The following is a 22,128-nucleotide window of genomic DNA, read 5'->3' on the forward strand; positions in this document are numbered from 1 at the left end:
TGTTGTAAATAGAGTTAACATAATATATTTATTTTAAGTGCCATTCATGCATATCACTTCTGGCAGCAACAATCCTAATGACACTTGAATATTTCTTTACAGCACTAAACAGTTACAAAGAGTGGGTGCCGTTCATCATAGAGGCAAAATATGAAATCGTGCAATAGCAAAACTGTAGAAACATTAAAACACTGACTGGCCAACAGCAGTACAGAGAGCAGATTGTGTTTGCACAAAAAGCCAATGCATTTCATCACATATATACAATATAGATATGTACACATCACCCTCTGAATGAACAATATCAAAATACTCTATTCCATTTGAAATAATCCCCAGATTGATTCCCTCCCACTTCAAAGGACATCTGAGAGACATGTATTTACAAGAACACACATGAATACATTTACATTTCAAAAACTGCCACAAATGCCAGTCGGATTATTCTCCTGGACAGAGTGCCCCCATTTGATTATATGCATTTGATTCTTTTCCCCAAGTCTTCAGTCAATTTAAGCCCAAGACAGAACTTGCTTTGCGTTAACAACTACCCACTGAGACAGCCACTAGAGGGATGCGGAGCACCTCGCCAGGTAGCTGTGTCTGGCCAGAACTGCCAGGAAGCCTGTCCTGGGCTTCCCAGTCGTGTGCATTAACTAGAGTGGGAGGGGTCTGGGTGGAGGCTCTGCCTCCAGGGCCATTCATGGTAAGTTTAAATTCTCACAAAAATATTGATCACTGCAAATCAGTAAATGATTGCTGAATGGGAAATTAGCTTCACACAATTTGTAAAATCTTCATCTGTGGTTTCTATTTGAATCACTCAGTATAAGCTACTGCATTCCAATACTCAAATTATTTAAAGTGCACATTGATACCCACACAATTTAAAGTTTCAAAACAGCTATTTTGGTATCTAGAGAACAATGACTTGAGCAGACTAAGAATCACCCTCATCCCTTTTTTTCCAAGCTTTTTCTCTGCAGGCTGCTATCTCATCTTGCCTCTGATCCATCTAAGAGGGGCCTATTGGCTGCCTTTCCAGAATCCCCCTATTTTTACTGATCCAAGGGGCTGGAACTGAATTTCCTTTTTCATGCCAAGCAGGGTCCAAACAACAGGAACATAGAGCCCTTCCTTTCTCCCCAACCTCACCAGCCCTTACCATGGCTGGCTTCCCAGTAATTCATTCAAGGCAACACTCCATTAAAAAAATACCCACAGACGTTCACAAACACTCTCACATACACACAGAGAAATAAAGATGTTTTGCTTAGTCCAAGTAGAGATAACTCAAATCACAGAATCAGTAAGGGTAATTAAAGTGACTTAAGCATGGCTGACAGAGACTAGCAATGCTAAAGAGCAACCAGTGAGCAGTTAGTACTCCTTGATTTCATCTAACATTTTATTTCCCCATTAGAACTGAAAGAAAAAAAAAAAATCTGTTTTTGGTCTAAAGAACCAATTCAAAATATATTCATTGAAAAAAGAAATCTCATTTCTCTCAGTTTCATTATAAAACTAAGACAATCAATCCATGCAAAATAACTGTGATATAAAACAAACAAAGAAAACAAACTAATAAAAAATCCTAAGATACAGGCTGCATTCAAAGAAAGGAACCAAACAGCATGCATACAGACACACAGGACAAGAGGAACAGCAGGCCATGCGACAATAACTGCACTGGAGAGTGAGGCAAATAAAACCCACGTGTGGCTCTACGCTCCTTTCAGTGCTCCCTAAATGGAAAGAGAATGGGGGGAAAGTTGCTTTATAAGCACTGCCCTCCTGTTCTGTTGCCCAAATGAGCTCAGATTCAAATTCCAGAAAATCTTACTGAGCTAATGTCTCAATCAGCAGGAACACAAAGATGGAGAATATACTCACAAGGCAGGAATAATGACAAAGAGAAAGACACTCTCTCTCTGATTGTCTTGTCTGTAAACTCTTACCAAGAAAACTAATTCTGTGCTTGCAGACACTGCGTTTCTTCTTAATGAACCCACCAGGAGTTGGGCATTCACAGAAGATAGCAATAAATATTAAAATAACACTTTTGAATAATAAATACATAAGTGAATGTGGAGAGATTGATTTGTTTAAAAAGCCGAGAATGCCCAGATTCTAATCAATCAAACACATTTAGAACTGGCAGACAGCGTAAACTTAGATAGAAAAACAGATGCTGACAAGGTACAACATGAACTCTAGAATCCCCCAGGCATCAAAAAACATCCGGTCAGTCCTTCCTGCTACTCGGGAACAATGTGCCCCTTTAGATTGTTTGGAGAGTATCAAACTCTGGGTTCTCTATGACTTACTAAGGAGAACTCAATATTCACATTTCCAAAAGCGATTTTAAATAAGGGGAACTGGGCTTTGAAAAAAATCTATTTCCTTTCAGTTGCCTACATGAGTTAAAATCATTCTGCATAAAACAGCCTAACAAGGAATAAAAACTCACAGTAACTTTCTTCTCAAGACATAATAATCCAATTAGAAAAAACTGAAGCCTTTTAGTAATTTTTGTACACATATTTATACATATGCATCTATAAACTGCTTGCAGCAAAACAGGCTCTGTCTGAAAAATCAGTCTGGCACTTGTGGTCAACATCAAACTGACACAATATGCAAAAGCCGTTCAAATCACACAACAGTTAGGAGCTACATAGGGCAGCTGGCAGGGAGACAAACATGTAGTACTCGTCTGGGTCAGATAAAAGCAGTAACTCATCCAGCTAAAATCTTGATTGTCTTCAAAAAAAATTTTGATACACATTGGTAAAATGATTAGCAACTTTGTTTTCTCAACTGGATTCTCTTAAACCTTTCCCTTCCACTGCACAGAAAGATGACACTGGGTCTGGTGCCTTGAGAAACAAGCTCTACACAATTGAATCCCAATCAAAGTCATCCTGGATGTCATCTGGAGGCAGAGAGCGCCGCATCTGGAAGGCTTGGGAAGGCATCATGTGCTGCTGGCTCATGGCTCCGTGATGGCCTGGAAGGAACCAACATCAGCAGTGACTCACGAGAGAAGAAAGGAAGAAGAAACAGACACCTACTGAACACTTCTTCATGCCACGAACTCAACGCACATGCTCTCACTAATCCACCCAGAAGGCTCTACAAGGTTCCCTTATGATCCTCATTTTATACGTATTCTGCAACCCACCCACCCCCCCCCCGCCCGAAACAGGGAGTTCACTCCCTCCTGAGGTAGCTTCATTCACTGCTGGAAAAGCTAAAAAAGCCTTTCCGTATTAAACTCTGAGCACCAACCCCAACACCTCACACCTCAAATTACCTGCAATCGTTGTTCCTGGAGTGCTGAGTGCCTGTGGGATGTGAGGATAACCAGGGGGCGGCATCACTGAAGGAGGGAGATTTTGCCTGGAGTCTATGTACAGATTTCCTAATCAGATTGAAAAGAACAAAGAAGGAAAACCTATTACCATAAGTAAAACAAATCAAGCATAAAAATCTTAATAGAACTGTCACCTAAACCTAAATTAAGCTGGTAAAGTGAAGATGAAAACGGAAGGGAAAAGCTCTCCTTCTGGATGCTAAAACTCCTCCAGAGGTAACGCTGGATTTTCAGACAGGGTGCCGGGATGGGTGGATACACTGGTACCAACTCTGGCACTGCCTCTAATGCTCTGGAAGCTTGCAGGCCAATTATGTCTATTGTTGTTACATACCTTATCATAGTTCAAAAGCATTTTCAGATCCATTAGTTCATCTGAGTTTCCCTCTAGGCCCCCAGTGAAGGCAAGACAGGGATTATCCCATTTTATGGATGAGGCAACTGATGCTCAGAAGGTTCAGCTGACTTGTCCAAAGACACATCAGTCTGACAGAGGCCAGGCTACAATTCAGCTCTAACTCATAGGTTCTTTCCAGGAACAGTTGCCTCTACTGCCCTGATTTTCTCATCCTAAAGGCACAACTAAGTGTGCCCAAGCTGATTCACAAAGTAACTGAAGGTGCACTGCCGGGGCCAGCGTGAGGAACTCCGCCCATGGCAAAGGTCATGAGGAAGGAGGCTTGGCATACGCAAAGGCGTGATCAAGCCTCAGGAAACCCCCTGTTCCCGAGCATCTACCCCAAAACCAGAGTCTGTTTTATGCTCTCACCTACACCTCTGACTTTACAGGGGGCTCTCCCCCATAACCGTTTCTCTCGGAGGAGGAGTAAACATGCAGCTCCAAGGCAATAAAAATTCTTGGGCGTGACAGGAGTGTTTCAGCTCTAACCTCCTCTGAAGGTTATCTAGCCCGCCTGTATAGGTTCGTCCGGCCACATGTGATTGTTCACAGCCTCCCAACCTGAGAGGCACGAGATGTTTTAGACTTACTAAAGGCAAATTCTTTTGGTGAGTTAGAAATTATTAGTATAGTGGGTTGGTTAGGAATTATATTGGTGAAGAGTTTTTCATTTGTTGTGTCAATAATTGCTGCTAATTCCCTGCTCTGGTTGGGACAAGGATGTCTCAGGTCAAACCTCTCTGCTGACAGACCAGCTTGTGTGACAGGATTATCCATACTGCTGCCACTACCACATGATTGTTTACTACCTCTCAACCATAAACAGCACAGAGAGTTTTGGAGTATTTTGAAAGTCTTAATTAGCATAGGGCTTTTTCTTCTTGTTGAGTCAATGATTGCCGCCAGGCCTCCATATCCTTAGGCACCTGGGAATATATTAATCAATGTATTTGGAATATAGAAAAGGAAATATAGTAGTTTTTAAGGTTAGCAATACTAGACTTTTTGAGTTAATGAATTTTCTCTTTTGTAATAGATCACTGTACTTTGTTATAAATCACTGTTTCCTTGTTATGTAAAAATGTAACTTTATCACTATCTTAAGACTAAATAGATCTTAAGGGGAGCATTGGTGAAAGGATTTTCATTTGTTGGGCTGATGTTTGCTGCTAAATCTCCATATTCCCTGCCCTTATAATGAATATAACTAACATATAGGAGAAATAAGTATTAACCTTTAAGATTAATCATGTTAACCTTGGGTTAAATAAATTCCCTTCTTGATTGTAACTCACTACACCCTCACCCTATAGGAATGTAACTTTATTTGGAGGGTGGTGCCTGGTTTAAGAAAAAACACCCTTGGAAGAAATAAGTTTTTTGGTTATCAGAAAAAAGGATCATAAAATGTTAGCAGGTCTCACTCATGGCCAGAAGATGATGTAATATCCCTAAGACCTTTTTTTTATACATTTATGTGAAGCACCTGATTTTGATAAAGGTCAGGACTGCTGACCCCCGTGTGACTCTGTATTCATCCCTATGTGTAACAAAAGGTATATAAGCAAACCCAAAAATAAAGAAATTGGATCAGTTTCCGGAAAGACTGATTCCCCCATGTCGCTTCTTTCTTGCTCCCGTTTCTCTGGCTGAATTCCCATCTGGATTCAGCCTCCTTTTCTCTACTACACTATCTCCTACTACACTATCCGTTTCTAATCTCTCTCTATATCTGTAATTAAATATGTATTTTTCCAAAGACGCCAACGCCGTCCCCACCTTCGAATTCCCTGGATCCACCGGGGCTGGACCCCGGCAGCGCACATTGATAGGAAAGATTTATAGAAAGTAAAAGAGCCACCACAAAAGTGGTTAACAATGTATTACTTAGAAGTGTGAAGATGGGAAATATAGATCTTATTTAAACAGCATTTCAGAAGGTTCTTAAATTAATATGCTTTCATTGATAGCAGTCATCAAGTGTGACAGCTCCAAAATGTCAATTACATTGCATCCTAATGCAAAACAGAAAGGGAGGGGAGGAAACATCACAGGCACCCACAATAATTCCTGGGGCAGAACCACAGTAACATCGGTTTTACATTATGAAACATCTGGAGTATTGGAAAGGCTTTTCCCCTAAGGTACGCTAGTGTTTCACACAGACTACACCTGTACTCTAGGAATACCGTAATCAAACTAGCAAACAGTGATCATTTTTTCCCAGAGAAAACAGAAAGAGAAAAGTCTTCCTTTTGTATTCAAGGTAGGGCACACTATCTTTGGCCACTCCGAGTTTCCACCTGCCACTGGAAAGTCAGACTGTTCCAGCTTGAGACAGTCTCAGAGATAATCTAACCCAGCCCTACTTCTGTTCATGTAGGTGAGAAAGTGAGATGAGGGAAGATGGGAAAGAACCAGGGAGAGAACCCAAGACTTCTGACTTCCAGCTACTGCCTCCCAAGATGACACGCTTTTTTATAGAAAAGTTCAAAGTCCGAACTGAGGTCTTTGACCAATCTGCCATACCAAAGACTTCAGAAGAAGAGAAAAGTTATATGAAGCTATAGCACTAGTATATTTTTGCAGGAGAAAAAGTTCTGCCAAGTGCTGACCAGCCTTCACATTTGTGGCTCATGTTCTTTCTTAAGGTTGAATCAGGCTACAGGTCTCCACTCCTCTGGGTAAAGGAGGACACAGGTGAGAATTAGAGAAGAATCATGAAAATAAACAGTCGATGGGCATAAACTGACACCCACATTAAACAAATGGCTTTAACTTTTTGAAACTGTCACATTCATAACGCTTTTATTTGCACATAGATTCTCAGTACTTCTCATCTCCCCCGCCCCCGCCATGTTCTCATTACAGACTGAACAATGAGAGTGTACTTGGACTTTCTAAGCAGGAAATTAACTTACAAAGCAGCTTCTAAAGATTTCTGAGATCCTGTAATATTTAGAATGTAGTCATGAGAATTTTAAACTCTACACTGTGCTGCACACCTAAAGCTAATATTGCAAATCAACTATATTTCAATAACAAATCTAATCATAAAACATATTTCTTGAAAGCAGACTTTTGTTGAATGACCATTCATTCACTTAAGAAGTATTTGTGCTAATAAGCATAAACGAAAAATAAAACTCCCAGCCTTTTTGGAACTTGTTTTCAGATTATTGGGAAGGATGAAGATGGGAGGAAGGGAGGGAAATAAATTAAATAGTACATTATATACACTATGGAGAAAAATAAGGCAAGGAGGGGGAAAAGGGGTGCTGAATAGTAGGCGTTATTTAAGTAAGATGATCAGGGAAGTCATCACTTGAGTAGGTGCTTTTTTAGGGAAAAACTTGAGTCATGTGTCTATCTGGGGAAGTCACTCAAGACAGAGGAAAGAGCAAGTGGTAGGTGGTGTGTGTCTGGAGTGTTCAAGTAACAGCAGGGAGGCCAGCAGTGCAGGAGCAGGGCTGTGACAGGAGGGGTAGGGAAAAGGAGACAAGGTCAGAGAGTAATGGGGAACAATGGGAAACAGATGGAGAAACAGTGATAGATTTTATTTCCTTGGGCTCCAAAATCACTGCAGATGGTGACTGCAGCCATGAAATTAAAAGACGCTTACTCCTTGGAAGAAAAGCTATGACCAACCTAGACAGCATATTAAAAAGCAGAGACATTACTTTGCCAGCAAAGGTCCGTCTAGCCAAAGCTATGGTTTTTCCAGTAGTCATGTATGGATGTGAGAGTTGGACCATAAAGAAAGCTGAGTGCTGAAGAATTGATGCTTTTCAACTGTGGTGTTGGAAAAGACTCTTGAGAGTCCCTTGGACTGCAAGGAGATCAAACCGGCCAATCCTAAAGGAAGTCAGCCCTGAATATTCATTGGAAGAACTGATGCTGAAGTTTCAATACTCTGGCCACTGATGCAAAGAGCCCACTCAAAGACCCTGAGACTGGAAAAGATTGAGGGCAGGAGGAGAAAGGTGTGACAGAGGATGAGATGGTTGGATGGCATCATCGACTCAATGGACATATGAGTCTGAGCAAACTCTGGGAGATAGTGAAGGACAGAAGTCTGGTGTGCCACAGTCCATGGGGCTGCAAAGGGTCAGACACGACTGAGCAACTGAGCAACAACAAAAACCAGAACACAACAGATCCAGAACAAATGATCCTTTTGATCAAGGATCAAACAGAAATGACCACAGAAGTCTAGGAACAAAGGGTTTTAAGAAAATAATCCGGGATCTCAGTCTAGAGAGAATCCATAAGAGATGCCTGGCCACTCTGACAGGACAGCAGTGGATGGGACTCAAGAAGACCTGAGCAGGCAGAGGAAAATAATCAGCAGGCTTGAAGAGAGGGCAGGACAATGAAAATTACCGAGACAGATTAACAGAAAGAAAAAAGACTGAAGAAAAGCAAACAGAGCCTAAGGGACCTAATTGGGACTAGCAAGCAGCCCAATTATACATTCTGGGAGTTCCAGAAGAAGAGAGAGAAAAGGGGGTGAAGAGGGGGTAGAAAGACTATCTGAACACAAACCTTCCAAATTTGATGGAAGACAGGAATATAAACACCCAGGAAGCTCAATGAACTCCAAGTAAGATGAAGTCAGAGGAACCCACACCAAGACACACTGTGAGCACATTTTCAAAAGCCAAAGATAAAGAGAGAATTTTGAAAGCAGCAAGAAAGAAGTGACTTGTCACATACACGGTATCCTCAATTAAGACAATAAGCATATTCCTCATCAGAAATTTCAGAGGCCAGAAGGTCAATCTATTCAAAGAGCTAAGAGACAAAACAACAACAACTGTCAACAAAGAATCCTACAGCTGGTAAAAGAGTCCTTTCAAGAGTGAGGCAGAAATTAAGACATTCCCAGATGAGTAAAAGCTAAGGTAGTTTGTTACTGCTAGACCTGTCCTGAAAGATAATGGTCAAGAGAGTCTTGCAGGAAGAAATCAAAGGACGCTGATAGTGACTTAAAGCCCTAAGAAAAAATAAAGATCTCAATAAAGGTAAAACATGGGTAATTATGGAGATAGTATTATCATAACAATGACTTTTAACTCCACTTTTTGTTCTATATATCATTTAAGATGCTAATATGTTTTCTAAAAGCTATTAGTATAAAAGTTCATATTACTGTAACTTTGGCTTGCAGCTTCACATGTTTTATACCTAATTTAAGAGACTAACACATTAAAAATAATTATCAGTATATGTTTTGGGCACACAATGTAGAATCATGTAATACTGAGACATTGACAACCAACAGAGGCAGAGGTGAAGATGAAAAGGAACACAGTTTTCACATTATAGAAGTTACACCTCTAATTTTGATATAAATTCAAATTAGTGTGTTGTAATTTTAGAATGTTAAACTCAATTGCCATGGTAACCACAAAGAAACAGCTACAGAATATACACAAAAAGAAATGAGAAAGGAATTTAAACATTTCACTACAAAAAAAATCAACTAAACACAAAAGACAACAGTAATGCCGGAAATAAGGGACAAAAAAAGCCACAAGGAATAGCAAAGAAATAGGAAAACATAAAAGTCACTCCTTACCAATAATTCTTTTAAATATAAACGGATCAAACCTCTCAATCAAAAGATGGAGATTGGCAGAATGGATAAGAACACATGATCCAACCATATGCTGACTATAAGAGACTCACTTGAGATCCAAAGACACAAACAGATTGAAAGTGAAAGGATGAAAAGATATTCCATGCAAATAGCAACCAAAGAAGAGCAGAGATTGCTGTACTAATAACGGACAAAAGACTTTAGACCAAAAAAGGTTATAAGAGATATCTTTTAAAGCCTTACTCCCTGTAAAGGATATATCAACAAAAGGTGCAAAACAGCAAGAAGACAGAACAATTATAAACATTTATAATCGTTTATGTACATTTATGCACCTAATAACAGACTGCAAAAATCATGAAGCAAAAACAGAATTGAAAGGAGAAATAAACAACTCTACAATTTTAGTTGGAGACTTAAATACCCATTATTTCAATAATGGATAGAACAACCAGACAGAAGATAAGCAAACAGAGGATTTAACACAATAAACCAACTAGATCTAATAGACCTTTATAGAACATTCTACCCAACAATAACAGCATAAACAATCTTCTCAAGTGCATCAGATATTTTCCAGAATAAACCATGTTAGGCTATAAGTCAAGTCCCAACAGATTTCTAAAAAATATTTATTTATTTGGCTGAACTAGGTCTTAGCTATTGCATGGAAGATCTTCAATCCTAGTTGTGGCATATGGGTTCCCTGACCAAGGATTGAACTTGGGCCCTCTGTATACGGTACATGGAGTCTTAGCCACTAGACCACCAGGGAAGTCCCTCAATAGATTTTAAATGATAGATACCATACAAAGTGTCTTCTCTGACCACAGTGGGACAAATTAATCAAAAACAAAAGTAAAACTGGAAAATTATCAGATTTGTGGAAATTAAATAATACACTTAACCAATGGATTAAGGAAGTCACAAGGAAAATCAGAATATACTTAAGAGATAATACAAACAAAAACAGAACATACCAAAACCTATAGGAAACTGCAAAAGCAGTTTTAAGACAGAAATTTATAGCTATAAAGACTTACATTAAAAAACAGACCTACAAAAAGAAGACGCCAAACCCAAAGCCAGCAGACAAGAAGTAGTAGTACAGGTTAGAGCAGAGATAAAAGAAATAGAGAACAGTAAAACATTACAGAAAAATCTGTAATAGCAGAAGTTAGTTCTCCAGAAAAAAAAAAAAAAGCTGACAATGCTTTAACTAAATGGACTAAGAAAGATAGATCCAAATTACTAACATGAGAACTGAAAATAGTAACATTACTACTGATTCTACAGAAATAAAAAGAATGAGAACTCTTTGAATAACTGTATACCAACAAACTGGACACCCTAGGTGAAATAGACAAATTACTAGAAACACAAAATCAACAAACAGTGAATAATGAAAAAAGAAGAAACCTGAACCAGACTTATAACGAAGAAGAAGATTCAATACATTAAAAACAAAAACAAAAAAACAAACCCTGTACAAATAAAATCCCAGGATCTGATGGTTTCATGGGTGAATTCTACCACATATTTGAAGAAGAACTAAAACTGATAAGTGTAATATAACCACATTAACAGAATGAAGGGGGGAAAGCCCTCACAATCATCTCAATTGATGCAGAAAAAGCGTTTGACAAAAGTCAACACCTTTTATGATAAAAGTATGAAGGTGTTAGTTGCTCAGTTGTGTCTGACTCTTTGAAACTCCCTGGGATGTAGTCTGCCAGGCTCCTCTTCGCATGGAATTCTCCAGGCAAGGATACTAGAGTGGGCAGTCATTCCCTTCTCCATGGGATCTTCCCAATCCAGGGATCAAACCCACATCTCCTGCATTGCAGGGAGATTCTTTACTGTCTGAGCCACCAGGGAAGTCCTTTAATGATAAAAACACTCAACAAATTAGGAATAGAAAGAAATCACTTCAACATTATAAAAGCCATGTATGAAAATCCCACAACAAACATTATATTCAATAGTAGAAGACTGAAAGGTTTTCTGCTCCTATTAAGACCAAAGCAAAGATGTTCACTTTCACCACTTCTGTTCAGCATAGTCCTGGACATCCTAGCCAGAGTAACTAGGCAAGAAAGAGAGACAAAGGGCATCCAAACGGAAAAAGTAAATTTATCTCTGTTCACAGATATAATTTCACGTGTAAAATCCCTAAAGATTACACACAAAAAAACTGTCATAAGAAATGAATTCAGCAAAGTAGCAGGATACAAAGTCAACATGAAAAATTTAATCACATTCCTATATATGAACAATCTGAAAAGGAAATGACAAAAAAAATCCCATTTTCAGTGACATCAAAAAGAATAAAACACTTAGGAGATTAAAAACTTGTACAATGAAAACTACAACACACTGATGAAAAAAAATTAAAGATGACATAGACACACACGTCATGCTCATGGACTTCAAGACTCAATATGTCAAAGCAATCCACAGATTCAATGTAATCCATATAAGAAATCTCAATGACCTCTGTAGAAATAGAAAATCCCATCCTAAAATTCATATGGAATCTCAAGAGACCCTGAACAGTCAAAACTATCCAGAAATCCAGAAAAAGAATAAAGCTGATTGACTCACACTTTTTTTGTTGTTTTTTAGCTTTTTATTTTGTATTGTGGTATAGCTGATTAACAATGTTGTGATAGTTTCAGATGAACAGTGAAGGGACTCAGCCATACACATACATGTATCCATTCTCCCCTGAATTCTCCTCCCATCCAGGCTGCCACATTACATTATGCAGAGTTCCATTACACTTCTTACTTCAAAACTTACTACAAAGATACCATAGTTGGACAATGTACTGGCATAAAGACCAATGGAACAGAATAAAAAATCCAGCAACACATATATATATATAGTTGAATGATTTCTGACAAGGTGTTAAGACCATTCAATGGGGCAAAAGACAAGTCTTTTCAACAAATGGTAACAGGCAAACTGGATACACACACACAGAAGAATGAAATTGGACTGTTATATAACACCATATACAAAAATTCACTCAAAATGGTTAGACTTATATGTAAGACCTAAAATTTTAAAACTCTTTTAATAGAGCTTCATGACATTGAATTTGACAATGATTTCTTGGATATTATACTGAAGGTATTCAGAACAAAAGAAAAAAAACCCACTAACAGTAAAAAAGGAAACAAAAGAATGGGAGAAAATATATGTAAATCTTACAATTCATAAGGAGTCAATACCCACAAATACAGAGAATGCCTCAAACTCAGCAACAAAAAAGCAAACCTGATCAAAAAATGGGCAAAGAACATTTCCCAAAGAAGATTAAAAAAATGGCCAATAAGATGAAAAGACGCTCAACGTCATTAATCATACAAATCAAAACCATAATGAGACTCTACCACACATCCACTGAAATAACTACTATTAAAAAAAAGAGAAAATAACAAATGTTGGCAAGGATGTAGATGAATTAGAGCCCTTAATGACTGTTAGTGGGAATGTAAAATGGTACAGTTGCTATGAAAAACAGTATGATGGTTTCTCAGAAAATAAAACATAAGAATTAGCACAGGATCCAGCAATTCCACTTTGGAGTATATACCCAAAATAACTGAAAGCGGGGCCTAGAAAATATTTGTACTTTCATGTTCACACGTTATTTACAATAGCTAAAACATGGAAGCAACCCTAGCGTTTATTAACAGATGAACAGATAAATGTGATGTGTATAGACACATAAAACCACCATATGACCTAGCAATCACACTCACAGGCACATACCCCAAGGAAGCCAAAACTGAAAAAGACACATGTACCCCAGTGTTCACTGCAGCACTATTTACAATAGCTAGCACATGCAAGCAACCTAGACGTGCACTGACAGATGAATGGATAAAGAAGTTATGGTACATACACAGAATGTAACATTACTCAGCTATAAAAAGGAACACATCTGAGTCAGTTCTAATGAGGTAGATGAACCTGGAACTATTATACAGAGTGAAGCAAGTCAGAAAGAGAAAGATAAGTATCATATACTAATACACATATATGGAATCTAGAAAAACGGTACCAAAGAATTTATTTACAGGGCAACAATGGAGAAACAGTCATAGAGAACAGACTTTTGTACATGGGGAGAGGGAAGGAGAGGGTGAGATGTATGGAGAGAGTAACATGGAAACTTACATTACATATGTAAAATAGACAGCCAATGGGAATTTGCTTATGTCTTAGGAAACTCAAACAGGGGCTCTGTATCAACCTAGAGGAGTGGGATGGGGAGGGAGATGGGAGGGAGGTTCAAAAGGGAGGGGATATATGTATGCCTATGGCTGATTCATGTTGAGGTTTGACAGAAAACAACAAAATTCTGTACAGCAATTCCCTTCCATTAAAAAATAAACAGGAAAAAAAAAAGAGACAGAAATGAAGAGTCACAAAAAGGACTAGGGTTCTAGAGAATATGGAAAGATCAACTATGTGAAATAAGCTAGGATAACAACTGAATGAAGCAACTCAGGATAGAAAGAGAGGGCTTTTCAGCATCAAGTTTTAAAACAAGCCAACGAACAGGAAAGAAGTCAACTTGGAGATAAAAGACATCAAGAAATTAAAACAAAGAGAGAAAGAACCTGGATATTAAACATAGAATATAAATTTGAGAAAATTGTAGGCACTGCAATCTCACAGAATAAATGAGATGGCTATAAGGGGAAAGAATAAAAGAAGAAAGTAAGATGAAAAATGCAGAGCACAAATTTTGAGTTCAGAGTAAAACTTAAATGAGACTTCCATTATGTATACACTCTAAATAAATTAACTTTAACATTCTTAGAAGATATATAAGATGTGTTTTCATTGCAAGTCTATACAAATTTAAATCGATAACACCTTAAAACTATGTTCTTATTACAGTTAAAATATACATATCTTTAAGACATTTTCTTGATTGGTAACTTGAAAGGTTAAAGACCACAAACAATAAAATAATCAAGTAAATCACGACATAAAAACATAGTTTCTTTTATCTTCCTTTGTCTAAGATAGACCTTAAATAAATTACTTGATTTCATTTATTTCTTAGAAATAAAAAGATATAAATGGATCACTTCTATCATTAACAACATATCAAGTTGCCCTAAACAGTTGCTGAATGAGAAAAAGAGAAAATCAAGAAGAAAACTAAAGCCATACCTGTTCCAATGTGTTGGGAAGCTTTTGCTGGATGCATGGCACCATGACAGACATTCTGCTGGACATTACTCTGTGAGTGGATAAGGCCAGTTTGGGTAAAGAACTGATTAAGGGAAGAACAGAGATCAGCAAATTGAACCTGATCTAAAGACCAGTTCTTGAGATCTGCCTGTCTCATACTCTCCATCAAACCTATGAGGAAAACATTAAAAATACTGTTAGCATGGTCCTGCAAACATTGCAAAAAAACCAGCAACCTTTTTCCAGCCCTCAAAACTTTCACTGGTAATCTTTTGCTTATGACATTTTCTAAATTATTCAAAGACTGATTCTTATTTCCCTCAGATCTCTTGTCTGTGACCATCTACTACATCAACTGGCCAGAAGACTTAATTAAGAATTTTACAAAGTGTGGTTTTTAAGCATATTACCAACTGTAAAAGAAACACTATATAAGGACACATGTATTTCAAAGAAACTTACAGTGTACTCAAAAATACAGAGTCATGTGTATTTGGTTATAAGGAAGAAGGAACCAATACTCACCTTGGAACTGTGAGAGGTCTACATCTGACCAGTTAACACTGCTGGCAATTCGACAGCTTTCTTTGAGCATATCAAGTGTTGCATACCAATCACTTGAAACACCTACAAAAATAATACTGACAATATTATAAATCAAGGATAGCAAAAGTTTGAGCTAGCCTTATTCCTGGTATTGGATGATCCCAATCCAGTTTTACAAATGGACTCAAACCCACTATATCTTGTGTTGGGGCAATCTGTTCTGTGAGACAGGAAGGAAAGGTATTATTTACAAATAAATGAAATTGAACCTAGAGGTGACATAACTTAACAAGGCCACTGTGATGTATCTAAGAACCCAGTTGTATTCTGCAAAATTCCAAGAGGCCCCATTCACCTTGCAGAAGTCCGTGGCACCCTTTGGAGTTCTGCAATGCGAGACTGCCTGGTCTGTGAGCAATGTCAGTTAAGCATCCCACCAGAAACCATCAAGACCTATCTTATGAGCAGCAGACTTAAAAAAAAAAAATTCAGGGTATGAATCTATCATTATAAATGAAACACTTGGCAGGAATATGCAAAGAAAGAAAAAGTAGGAACATTCACCAAATACATAAACACAAAGTACTAGACCTCCGTAGTGGCTCAGGGAGTAAAGAATCTGCCTGGAATCCAAGAGACCAGGATTTGATCCCTGGGTTGGGAACATCCCCTGGAGAAGGGAATGGCTACTGACTCCAGTACTCTTGCCTGGAGAATTCCACAGACAGAGGAACCTGGCAGGCTATGGCCCACAGCATCGCACAGTCGGACATGACTGAGTGACTGAGCACACATGCCAGACTAGGCATTTTAAACTTGTATTCCCAATACGACCCTCATAACAGCACTGTGTACCAGTGTTGTTTTATTTTTATAGGTAAAAAAATAACAAGACTAAAAGAGTTACCGCACCTAAGATCTAAGAGTCATAATGAGGATTGAAATGCAGGTCTTTCAGACACAAATCTATACCCTTTCTTCTATACCACACTGAATCACAATAGATTGCAGACAGACTGTGCATTACATTCTTCTTTAAAATGCTCATTTTCCAGAAGGACAAAGAATTAAAAACCAAAACCTGCAAGGGTTGCTGAGTTTGCTTATGTTATACTAATAAATTGTAATCAAGACAATAATCCAGGTTAATCTATGGATTAAACGATTTACAATTATAGGACTACAGCAAGGAAACATAAAAGAAGACAGATGAGAATACGGACAGAAAACATATATAAGCCCCAGATAAGAGATTGGAATTCACAGCCAAACACAACAAGTCAGAAGACAAAAACTTACCAGAATTACAGGATACCTGTTGTGGGGGTGGAGGCGCCTGATGTGTCAACGTCTGATGCGTCTGATGCTGGTGGTTCGGATGGTGCTGTATGTGTTGGTGTGGAGAGGGGTGTTGGGGGTGAGGGGACTGGAGCTGGTTGTGTTGCTGTGGGTGTGGTGCTGGGTGCTGGGGACGCTGTGGATGCTGCGGATGCTGCGGTAAACCATGCGGTCGATGGGACGGATGTGGAGACGGCTGTGTGTGCATCTGGGGATGTGACAGTGAGACCTGTGCAACCGAATTACTGCCCGTGGTGTTGAGGCCACTGCCATGACTGTTGGTCAGGCTGCTTTGGTTGCTGTGTGGGTGAGAGCTCACTGTACTGCTGGGAGAGTGCTGATAGGAACAAGAAGTGTGGGACTGCTGGGAAGATTCAGAAGGGATATTCATCAAACCTGAGAACAGAGAAAGCAAGATCTGATGGTCAGATTTCAGTTGTATTTTATGACAAACGTTTGCAAAATTATTTACAGAGCAAAAGTATATGCTGTCAGGAAGCAATTCTGGTTCAGTTTAACAGTGCTGATGTAATATCCACCATACCCTGGGCTCTGGGGTTACCGAGAAGAAACATCATACTCTGTCCTCAATAGCTCATGGTCAAGGGGAAGAGACAAACACTTGAAGAGATTATGTCCAACATTGTAAGTACTAAAGCAAAAGTAATCAGAAGGAATATAGAATCTCTTCTTCTTCCCTGTTCTACCTAGTAAGGGGCATCGAAATACAAAGAAGCCCTCCTTGAAAAGGTAATATCTGGGTTCTTGAAAGAAGTCCTGTGCTGTCCTTAGTCACTCAGTCACGTCCAACTCTTTACAACCCCATGGACTGCAGCACTCTAGGCTCCTCCGTCCATGGGGATTCTCCAGGCAAGAATACTGGAGTGGGTTGCCATGTCCTCCTCCAGGGGATCTTCCTAACCCAGGGATCCAGATCTCCTACGCTGCAGGCGGATTCTTTACTGACTGCACCACCAAGGAAGCCCCTTGAAAGATGACTAAATGTTAAGGGAAAAGAGGAAGAGGTACTGAGTCACATTCAAGATGGTTCTCTACAGGTCTGCAGACCTTCGGCAAAAGATGAGTAGAAATAAAGCCCGTTGATTTCTGATCTCTTTCTCTCACTACTCCAAAAACTTTAAGTCCAATATGGCAATTTAAGGGTTAAGATTATATATTTCTTAATGCCAGAAAAGAAGAATTAAAATCTCTGCACTACAATTTAAACACTTGGTAACTCTGGAGAGTTATTAACCTCGCCAAGTCACAATCACCTCAATTATAAATAGGAATGACAACAGTACGTGCTTCATAAGAGTTGTTGTTAGGATTACAAGCCACTAAACTGTGTCTGTCTCAAGAATGTTCCATAAAAGTAATGAAACAGAGCAGTGGAGATGGCTGGTTGTCTGTCTGTCTTGCTTAGTCTTCAGGATTCTAGTCATTTTGGGCTCAAACATGAGAAACTGTTACCACCGATATTTCAAAGCCAGTATTTTTGTACTGAGATCAGCAAAGCTGGATCTGCTTAGCAAAGTCTTGCATGGGGTTTTTTATCTTGGTACTTATAGAGAAAAAGTTTTAATATAAAATCTGAGAAAACACGTGACTCTTACTTTAACCAGAAAACTAACTTCCTATACAAACTACTGAAACTCACCAATATATGTAATATTTACGTATAACATTAACTTTGATAATATTTGTCAGCAATATGTATTAAAATGTGAAGGAAGGGATTTTTGTCTATTTTGTCTATTGCTGTGAACAGGTATACTCTCTGACCTGGAATATAGTTAACCTGCCAAACAAAGCAATGCTTCGATGTCTGGGTTCCCGACAATTTCTGACTAGTGTTCCATGGGCGAATAACGATGAGACATCTTGATTCTATCATATGACTCTGGTTAAAATTAAACCAGCAGCTGACAGGACAGTAATACATAAATGCACCTGAGAAACCCCAACAAAAATGCAATAATCTAGTATTTGGTTGAAATATCATACTGTATCTCAACCAGTATCTCTTTTAGCGTTAAATCTGATTTAAGTATGTTGTACAAAATAATGACCACCAACTACGATGTTTACTTGTAAGTGTCATACATGAAATCGCAGATTTGGTGCTACCATACTCTTAATAGCTATCTCTTTGATAACAGCAGTCAGGACAGAAAAGCAAGGCACATCTACTCTTGTGATGCCACATTTGCCACTCAAAACACTTCACATGCTAGACATCACTACTAGTCATGACAGGCCTTCCCATATGCCATAAATGCAGTGTCAGAGTTCTTGATCACAGTGCTCCAGGATACCAGTAGTAATCAAATGAGGGAGGCACGCAGGACGAGATAGATTTCTTATATATACACACTATAGTAAAAGCATTCAATCCTTATCATGATGGTAATATTCTAAGATTAAAGAAATATAACAGTGTAATCTGAAAGTAATTCTTTAAAAAATTTCAATAAAATATTAACAAAAAAGTATTAAAACTCACCTTGTTGACTAAGTGACTGCTCAAAAACTGACTTATAAAGGCTCCGAAATGAGGCACTGAGATCTTCAAAATTATATTCTGAGAAAAGTAACTGTTTGTCTCGTTCTGGAAGGTTGTACTGTGGCTGCTGTTGAGGCGTTAATGACTGAGAAACCGGTTCCGGGTGATTTGTCACCTAACAGTAAAAGAAAAAACCTACTAATTTAGTAGCTTTATATCTGAATTGGTTTGTTACACACAATATGTAACTAAAAATACTAGAACTGAAAATAGAATCCAAAGGAATTAACTTCCCTGTCTTTGGCTTTCCTATCGTCTATTGAGTTGCATACACATAAAGGGCACACCATAAATTGTTAATCTGTCTCTTAAAGAATCACAGAAATCTAATCCAATCTCCACATTTCACAGTAGGAGTTAAGCATTCAAAGGAGTTAAAGGAGCTTCCCAAGGTCATAATAAGTGTTAAGTCAAGCCTGGACCCCTTCCAGTTTCTGTGAAATTTTCACCAATTTCCACAGAAGCAATCTCATCTCAAACACACTATACTCTGAAACTAACATTTCTCATTTATTCAATTAACCTTTAAGTATTTATATACTGTGAGTATTGCTGAGTCAGGTTGTATGACACTGCCCAAAGAAACCAGGAACTTCAATTCACCTAACTCTTCATTTGTAGGTAAATGTTTCTTTTTTAAATGAAACTTAGGGGAAATGAGAAGTGAAGGATAAAAGAAAAAGGAGATGCTGAGAAAAACAGAACAGGGCCTTGAGCTCTGAAAGGGAAAAAGAGTACCATGAACACTAAAGTAAGAATTATCTCTGAAAATAGTACAACTAGAAATAAAATTAATGAAACATGATCAGCAATCTCTCTTAAAGATTATATCAAGCAGTGACAAACTACCATATGTTTTAGTTTTTTGCAAAATTAAATAAGACATGAGCAGTGACTATAAGTGGGCTTCCCTGGTGGCTCAGATGGTAAAGAATCTGCCTGCAATGCAGGAGACCTGGATTTGATCCCTGGGTCAGGAAGATCCCCTGGAGAATGGAATGGCAATCCACTCCAGTGTTCTTGCCTGGAGAATCCCATGGACTGAGGAGCCTGGTGGGCTATATACTGTCCACGATGTTGCAAAGAGTCAGATACAACTGAGTAACTTTCACTTTCAGTGATCATAAGTTTATGGAGCCTATCAAAATGATACTCACAAGGAGTCTACAATAACCTGAAAAAATATGAATTTTGTGTAGGGCAATGGCTTCACCAACTGGCATTCTGGTGATGTTAAATGCTGTCTCCACACAGGCCACGTAAGCAAGTCTCAATGGCAGAAATGACCTAGGCCTTTGAAAATCCTGTGATTACCCCAGAACAAGGGATGATGAGTGGCCTTACAAGGAGCAAATTATTATCTGGTATTTTTCATCCATTTTCCTACTTGAAGGAAAATAGTTCATCTCTCTAACTTGCAGGCATCTGCCAAGAGATGGTTTCTCATCTGCCTCCTTGTTCCCAGATGGGGCGGGGTAGGGGGGAAGCGGGGCAGGGGAGACTTTCTAAGGTACAGATGCAAGTTGTGTAACAATTTAGGTACAGAATGGAATTTACTCCTCCACAACAGGCACCCATCGCTTGTGTAGTTTCTCGTCTGGTTCCTTTGGTTTAGTGTCATCCTGTGGGACCCAGGGAGCTGACACCATAGTGATCTGGCTTACACAGTATGCATAAGTAACAAAACTGTCACAGTGCATTAGTCTTACTGTGTCCTTAAAGGCTCAATCTATGGATACGTGATAAGCCCAACCACAAGTTCACAATGTACTGTTGCTTTAGGAGCTCTTGATGACTAATTATCTTATTAAATGAAGGAGAAAAAAAAAGTAGTCTATAATGTCTAGTTTTTAACAGGGGAGTTTAACCCTCTTACATGTACTGGAATAACAGACATGTCTGTTCTCACTTCTGTCACCTGTTTCTATAAAGGCTTCTTTTTTTTCTTATATTCTATAATACTGAATTCTGTGTTCTTTGATTTCATTTCACAATTTTCTACTCTAATTATTTTAAAACAACTTAAAATTACTAAATCTTTGCTGAGTTTGCTTCAGTGCTCCCAATCAATAGTCCTTTTCTATCATGACTTCATCATTACTGAGTGATTTAATTCACCACCCAATCAGCTAAATATGTAATTTTTTTTCTGGAAGGGTGCAAGAAAACAAGGGTAGAATGCTTTCCAAACTCTGTATTAAAGAATTAATGTCTTTTTTTGACTTCACAACTGAATGAAAATTTGGTGGGCATAATATTTATAATTCCAAATCTATTCCCTCAACACTCTGTATAAAAGTGTTCCATTATCTTCTGGCATTTAGTATTATGGAAGAAAAGTATGAGTTGTGTTTCTCTGAATACACCTTATTTCTTTTGCTAGACTATCTATGATTACTTCTGAAATTTAAAAATTTGTCATGATGTGTCTAGATAGTTTTTTCCATTTTCTTTTCTTAGAGCTCATTAACCCTTTTATTCTTTATTTCTTTTGAAAACTGCTCTGTACCAACTATTTGGGGACACCTATAATTTGAAGTTCTTCATACCTATTATATTCTTTTACATAATTGTTATTCTTTTATCTGTTTTTCTTCTGCATTTTTGAAAAATATTTTCCCCCCCAGAGCACTGTTAATGGTTTTCAGTCATCTTTTTTCCTACATTCAACGTGAACTGTAAAAGTTTTTGTTTCCCTCTTGTTATTTTTAAAATTCAGGTCTCCTCTGTCCCTTTTACCTTTTCCCTGTATAGGCTATTATCTATTTACTCATCTTGGAACAGAGTGATTTGATGAGATCAAATTTGTACCATGAACAGTGTGGCTGGTGTGTGATTCTCCTGGGTTCCCTTCTGTCTACTGGGGAAGATAGTTGCAAGATGACTTGAAAAGAAATACCAGATAACAAGGGTCAGCATAGGAGCAAGAAGACTCACACAGGTCCCTTTATAGCATACCTTTAGTTTTCTAGACCCAATCTAAAAATACAAGACTGGTAAGCAACTGGGTACCAGGTCATCCTAACTTTTGGGGTTTGTAGAATGCTGTTCTCAGATCCACTTCTGGGAAACAAGGTGATATA

The 22,128-nt window shown here is 38.4% G+C and overlaps 1 protein-coding gene across 2 annotated transcripts in view; it reads right to left on the reverse strand.

Annotated features, from left to right (window-relative positions):
• Positions 1–22,128, reverse strand: part of FOXJ3 (forkhead box J3) — a 151,134-nt gene continuing 129,006 nt past the window's right edge. For both annotated transcript variants that reach the window (XM_018042642.1, XM_018042640.1), the window contains 6 exons: positions 18,986–19,160; positions 16,441–16,875; positions 15,121–15,222; positions 14,575–14,766; positions 3,317–3,424; positions 1–3,010 (listed from right to left, as the gene is read on the reverse strand). In XM_018042642.1, coding sequence (XP_017898131.1) covers positions 2,895–3,010; positions 3,317–3,424; positions 14,575–14,766; positions 15,121–15,222; positions 16,441–16,875; positions 18,986–19,160 — 1,128 coding nt within the window. In that variant the 3' untranslated portion in view covers positions 1–2,894. The remainder of the gene's footprint in view (positions 3,011–3,316; positions 3,425–14,574; positions 14,767–15,120; positions 15,223–16,440; positions 16,876–18,985; positions 19,161–22,128) is intronic.

The sequence above is a fragment of the Capra hircus genome, chromosome 3 (assembly GCF_001704415.2).
Source record: "Capra hircus breed San Clemente chromosome 3, ASM170441v1, whole genome shotgun sequence".
NCBI classification, from domain to species: Eukaryota; Metazoa; Chordata; class Mammalia; order Artiodactyla; family Bovidae; genus Capra; species Capra hircus.